This window comes from Garra rufa, chromosome 3 (assembly GCF_049309525.1).
Source record: "Garra rufa chromosome 3, GarRuf1.0, whole genome shotgun sequence".
In the NCBI taxonomy this organism is placed as follows: Eukaryota; Metazoa; Chordata; class Actinopteri; order Cypriniformes; family Cyprinidae; genus Garra; species Garra rufa.
The window spans coordinates 12828254-12835444 of record NC_133363.1 but is presented as its reverse complement, the minus strand read 5'-3'; the positions used below and the strand labels follow the sequence as shown (position 1 = coordinate 12835444).

The following is a 7191-nucleotide window of genomic DNA, read 5'->3' as shown; positions in this document are numbered from 1 at the left end:
TATCTATATATATCTCTATCTATATATATATATATATATATATTTTTTTTAAACTAACTCTGTTCACAGACATATTTATTTTTTAATTAAATGTTTAATTTTGCGGTATGGTTTTTAATCTGAGTAACTGCAGCTGTACCCAGACAGCTCAAAGGAGAACAGATCAATGTTCAGTCAAGTGTTTCTTTTAGACATTATGCTCATTTTGGATAAGCGATGGTAAGTGCAAATACTGTAATGCAAATAGGCTGAATACCGAGGGTGGATAATTTTATTTTACTGTACTTACATAGCCACGGGAACGTTTCATTTTGCCAGCTTTGCCAGTTATTATAAATGTGGACAGTGTATATGCTTACGTAAAATGTTCGTATCAGTTATATAATAAGTAACGCTTAGGCTTGAAAAGTCGGTGTTTCACGGTGTTCGGCCATCCACCAACGTAGGCTACTTGCCCATGTCCCACCTTTCGTTTTTTATAAAAATTGTATAATGAAATAATTTTTATAGAAATAATATCAATGTAGGTCAGCGGAACAACAGACAATCGTCCGCTTCAGGACGATACAGCAGGTGCAACAGCGCACGAGATGAGTGATCCTGCGAGATGATTGACACGACGATTAAGATAGATAGATAGATAGATAGATAAAGTATAAAATAGCAGATTTTTTTTTCTTTTTTAACTCTAGCCTAATATTTTATTTCCCTGGGCCCACCCAGTTGGTGAGCGATCGGTCGATGGCCGAACACCGTGAAACACCGACTGCACAAGCCTATCTAGCTATTGATCAACATTTTACTTAAGCATCTAGGCTGAGCACATTTAACCTAAATCTCAGCAAAATAAAACGTTTCTGTGGCTATACTGGTATATTACCTGCACCCACCTATATTTTCTTCTTAATTAACAAAAGTTCAGTTTGCGCTCTTGGCTTCTGCCTCCTCTATGGTCCTGTCAGTCATCTCGCTGAATCGCTCGTCTGGCAAGCTGTTGCTCGTGCTGTATGGAACACCGTGAAAAGCGACTTTTTAAAGTGTTATTTTTATCTAGCTGATGTCAACATTTTACTTGAGCATCTAGGCTGTGCGCACTTAACTTAAATCCTGGCGAAATGAAACGTTCTTGTGGCTATGATATACAGTACCTACAGTAAAAATCTAATTTTCCACCCTGGGTAACCTTCAGTCGATTTGCATTACAGTATTTGCACTTACCATCGCTTGTCCAAAACTGAGTATAATGTCTAAAAGATACTCAGATAAAAAAAAAAAAAAAAACATACAGCAAAATAAAACATGCTGGGTGCAGATTAATATTTATGAAATAAATATTTCTGTGAAAAGAGTTAAAGAAGAAAGCCTAGTCAGAGGACTATCTTGTTGACTCTCCTTTTAATAGAAACAGCCAGGTATATGCGATCGTTAAAAAAAAAAAAAAAAAAAAAATCAAGAAATAACGCAACACAAGCTGTAAATTATTTTAAAGCCTTAAATCTATTGTTTGAATAATTTGTAACTATTTTCTTCTTATGTACATTTCTTATGTGATTTTGTAATTGCTTTTCCAATTGTATTATTATTATTTTTAACTGTCTTAGTTATATTATATTTTGATGTAATAAATGTTATTGCACTTGTATGTTTGTTGTTTTAAAGACTGCAAAAGAATTAAAATAAATAAACAACGGTCTTTTATTTTGTTGAACGAACAATGGATGGGGTCTCTATGGCTCTGGATGGAGTCACCGGTTTTTCGTTTTTCTGAACAAATGAAAAAACTAACGAAGGAGCCGTTTTCTTATTTCTGCTTATTTCATTTAAAATAAAAAATCAAATGAATAAAACGTACACGGACCGAAATGGTCTCAGCAAGACTCGGTTTCACCATCTTCTGGTGAAACGGAAAGCAACAGACGTCGATTTTGTATCGATGCTCAATTGCTCTTCCTGCCATACCCGGATGTGTAGCATCGATTGCTTGGCGAATTTGAATCGGTGAATTATTTGAAGCGAAATAATACGCACCGAAATGTCCTGTGAAGTATCAAAGGTTGTATTGCAATTTAGTATTGAAATTTTGAACAGTGCAATTGTTAAATTTGTATTTTAAAATAGTATGAATTATTTAATATTGAAATTGTAAACAATGCAATTGTAAAAGTCGTATTTTAAAATAATCTGTATTATTAACATTGAAAATTTTACAAATGAAATTTTATGTTTCCACTTGAAAAATTCACAGCCTAAATATCCACCAATGTTGAATTGCACAACCTTAAAATGCAAGCACTGTTAATACGATGCATTTTATTTCAGTTAGTGCTATACAGCACCCTGTTTTGCTTCAAAAACATTTGTCAGTATTTTACTTCCATAGTCTTCAAAGGTCAAACTGATTATGTAGCCTATTCATTTTGTAGCTGATTCATTTAAAAGATAGGAAAGCTACAGAAGATTACTTTTTATGCGTTTTTCAGGTTGGTGTTGATGGTTTAATGGTTTCCAACACCACTGTTTCCAGGCCGGACACCCTAAAAGACCCTAAAAAGCATGAAATAGGGGGTCTCAGTGGCCAACCTCTGAAAGATCTGTCCACTCAAACAGTGCGAGAGATGTACACATTGACGCAAGGTACATTTAAATGTTAAAAGGACGAAGCCCTATTTTGATCTTTATGCATTGCATTTGTATTTGGACTGATAGACTGAAATGTACAAAGTGAATTTGGTTAATGAGGAATTTTTTTGTGTGAGTTTGTAGGGAAGTTACCCATTGTTGGAGTTGGTGGAGTGGCCAGCGGACAGGATGCCCTAGATAAGATTCGTGCAGGAGCTTCTCTGGTGCAGCTTTACACAGCTCTAGTATACCAGGGTCCGCCTGTAGTCAAGAAGATCAAAAGAGAACTAGATGATCTTTTAAAGTAAGTGTTCCAGTGTTTTGTTTTCCTTTGTTTCTAGGTATTAAGAAACATAAAGGGATTAAACACGTTTGTTCCTGTTTTGTTTCCTTTTTTAGGGCACAAGGTTTTACATGTGTAGCAGAGGCAGTGGGTGCTGATCATAGAGCAACAGAGAAAACTGTAAAAACACAGACCTAAAAGGAACATTCACACTCCAAATGTGATGTGTTGTCGGAGTGTTTGTGTAATGTTGGGCATTAAAAGGATAATTCACATGAAAAGGAAATTTCTGTCATTAATCACTCACGTCACATCATGACTTTCCAAACGGTAAAACCTTCATTCATCTTCAGAACAGAACAAATTAAGATGTTTTTGATGAAATCTGAGTGCTTTCTGACCCTCAATAGACAGCAAGGGTATTACCTTGGTCAAGGCACAGAAACATAGTAAGGATGTTGTTAAAATAGTCCATGTGACATCAGTGGCTCAACCTGAATTTTATGAAGCTACAAGCTCTTGGATTTGATCACAAATCTTATTTTGTGTTCCAAATATGAACAAAGGTCTTGTAGGTTTGGAACGACATAAGGGTAATTAATGACAGATTTTTAACTTATGGGTGAACTATACCTTTACCTTTAATGATCTCATTCTACATTTCCTTTAAAACATCATTTTGGAGTCATACATTTTTCAAGACTGGAACCAATATATTGTGTTTTAAGCACGATATGGTGACATGGCTCATGCCTTGTTGGTGTTGTAAATAAATACTTGGTAATGTACAAATGCTGCAAACACGAGTGGCTTACATGTGTGTTATTTTATGCCCTAGTTAGAAATATATGAATTTGAATAAATGTTGTACACTGCTTAAGGTTTTAAGGGTTTCATTACATTTCTGAACTTTTGATGTACAGTCAAACCAAAATTTATTCAGACACCTTCAACATTTCTCACATTATCAATGTTATTTCGCTAGAGTTTAGAAAATTTTAATAAAATATGATCAGGTCTAAGTGTCAAATCAAATTTTTGGTCGCACATTTTCATAAATTTTATTGGTAGTACACTGTATGAATAATTTTTGGTTATATGTCACAGTTTAATTTATTTTGCTGTCCTCACTTACATAAATGAACTATAGTGTCCTGCACCCACTAGTAAAAAAATATAAAAAACCATATCTGGTGTACATGATTTCCAAAGGATGAGTTTTATACTGTTTGTTGTATCTCACTCTTATCTCTAGACTGTGCATTTTTAAATCCATGACATTAACTCCCAACTTCACTCAATTTCCATGACATATTAAATTAAACTGTAATTTGTCATTTTTTAAGTCGTTTAAACACTCACATGGGACATATCACTAGTCTTTTTTTCTTCTTTTTGTGCATAGATTGGTGAACGCCATGTGCAGTGTTGCCAATTTCTACTCCTACTACTTTAACACTGTTGTTGCGGGTTAAAGTGATCCCAATAATGTGACATTTTGCTCTTGAATGCAAATTTTACCAGGTGAACCCATCAAAAAACATGTATTTTACCACTCGAAACACGATTTTTACTCTTGTGACCCCCTCAGAAATACGATTGGGCTAGTTTTGAGTACCTGTTGGGCAAGTTTTACTGTGAGTAAAACCAATGAGGTAATCCAATGACTAGTCACAGGACTTTTAGAATACTACAGACTTTATCTCAATCCCTCTTTTATTGGAAACTTTTATTCCTGGAACTAATTAGAGTGAATATGACCTTGCACCATTTCAGTAAAAGGTATACCGTCCGTTACAATTAAAGTGATACCAGTACACCCTAGGAGGGCAAGTGACTGGCATGCTACTTTTAAAAGTTTTGCAATGTATAGTGTAGTATAGTAGTGTGCACAGTACACAAATGTACAGTTTGCATCGATTAACTGGATTGACTTTTGGCATTTGTGTAAACGTACTTTATAGTATACAAGTCAACAAATATCATGTTATTACATACAGTTTCTGTATGTCTTGACATCTGAGGCTTGATGTCTTGGATTATATATATATATATATATAATGTAGAAAATCTAGTTTTTAAAGCAGTTTACATAAAAAAGTGTACTCTGTAAAAGACATCAGGGTTGTTTTGAGGACATTTTGCTGCAGCATGACCTAAAGGCTTTGAAATGCACAGAGGGAGCTGTATTAGAACTCTTCATGACATCTGTCCATGTACTGAAGCTGAAGTGCAATTGGGTTATGCAAAAATAGCTAGTCTACCACAAATGTAAGCTTTGAAATGGCCTGGGCCTGAAAGGAGCAGTTTATGCTTGAAAGCCTGCAAATGTCACTAAGCTAAGCAGTTCAGGAATGCAGTGGGCCAGGAGTGGAACAAAAATGTTTTTGAAACCATTGTGGGCAATTGCTTGCCATTATTGCTGCAAATGGGGGTGTGAGTGTAACCCATTATTGGCTTATTAAGGGAGTAATTGTTTTTTCACGTAGGCTGTGTATATAACATCTAAAATAGATGTAAATATATCACTCAGTCCAATGACGTGATACTGTAAGATACATTTCTTTAGTACTTTAAATTGTAAAGTACTAAATCTTAAGAAGCTGGAGTCAAAGCTTTATGGAAACAAGACTATAAAATTGGCAGTGCCTAAATGTTACACCTTGCAAATACACACTGCTACTTCATTCAGCTAAACAAATCACCATTACCTTTACCTCATGGAAACAGAGACATTGTTTCCATGAGGCAACCAAAACCATTTTTTAATCCTTGGTTGGATAGGTGTTTCCTTAGTTGTGTTAACATTTCCAAATCAACCCAGCTAATCCTTGTTTGTAACAAAATGTGAGGAGGATCTTCAGAAACACTTAAGCCACATTGTGTTATGGCTATAACCATCTCAGCTTTGGCTTGATTTTTCTATGAGTTTATCATGATTACCTTTCACAAATTAGTGAATCAAGTAAAGAAAATTAAACTCAAAACTTTCCTCAAAATACTCAAATACTGTTGCGTTGCTATAATGTTTATTGGTGCCACAAAGATTTACTGTATTGTACGTTGCCCCTCATCAATATTAACCAGACATATGAACATATAAAAACCGAGGACATTTGGTGGGATTCACAAAATGTGCATTAAATATATATTGAATATTTAAAGGAATAGCTCTACCAAAATTTAGTTTTGTCCACTTGCCCTCATGTTGCTCTCTCTCTCTCTCTTACTCACACACACATAAACAAATAAATATGCAAAGCTTGTAAACAAAACATCTTCAGCCACTGCAAGCAAGAGAAGTGTGAAAATGCTAAAAGAAAAAATATTTAAAAAAAAAAGTTTCATTTTCGATGATCTTATTCACTGTGACTATTGTTCCCTTATTTAGTGTTGTATCAACACCTATAAGTGTATCTTATGTCAGAAGTTTTTTTTAGGAATAAATTTACATTTTTTGTTTAGATTGGAGAGCAGACAGAACCTCCACCCACATTTCTGCCAGCATCAGTTCAGCAGGTACATTAGGGACATTTTCAGGAAAGATAGCATTTGTAGGTGGATAACAGAAGATATTTCAGAGGTTATATTCTATATATGAATGTGTGTAGTATGATATACTACATGTGCCATGTTGGCTTTGTCACATGATCTATGGCATCAGCTGCATTGCTTTATTACCATTCACAACTCCTCTCAAGGCTTTATGGGATGGTAAAGTTTCCATTCAGTTTACATTTTGGCAGGAGGTAGTAAGTCATTTGTGTTCTTCTCACAGACTTTTTTTGAATACTATGGCCAGGTTTCACAGACAGGGCTTAGACTAAGCCAGGATTAGGCATTGCTCAATTAGGATATTTAATACATTTTTTTAAAACTTGCTTAGAAAAAAATATGTGCATCTTGAGACAAAACAAAGGCACTGATACATTTTAAGATCAGTCAGTGCAAGTTTCTGTCAGTTGAAACAGCTCAGATTTACATTTTAGTCTAGGATTAGGCTTAAGCCTTGTCTGTGAAACCAGGGGTATGAGTTCAGACTTACTACTTTTTTACATACTGTATACAATAAGGAAAAAAATCCACTTTGATCCACTGCTGATTTTGTGTTTGCTCACTGACAAAGAAATGATCAGTCTATAATTGTAATGGTAGCTTTATTTGAACAGTGAGAGACAGAATAACAACAAAAAATATCCAGAATTTTTTTTAAAAAAAAAGTTATAAATTGATTTTTAATGTGTGAAATAAGTATTTGATCCCCTATCAGTCAGCAAGATTTCTGGCTC

At 34.7% G+C, this 7191-nt stretch overlaps 1 protein-coding gene across 1 annotated transcript in view; it reads left to right on the top strand.

Moving 5' to 3' along the window:
• dhodh (dihydroorotate dehydrogenase) overlaps positions 1 to 3782 on the top strand; it is a 14781-nt gene extending 10999 nt beyond the window's left edge. The window contains exons 6-8 of the mRNA XM_073836859.1: positions 2481 to 2634; positions 2764 to 2923; positions 3019 to 3782. Coding sequence (XP_073692960.1) covers positions 2481 to 2634; positions 2764 to 2923; positions 3019 to 3100 — 396 coding nt within the window. The 3' untranslated portion in view covers positions 3101 to 3782. The remainder of the gene's footprint in view (positions 1 to 2480; positions 2635 to 2763; positions 2924 to 3018) is intronic.
• The last annotated feature ends 3409 nt before the right edge of the window (positions 3783 to 7191 follow it).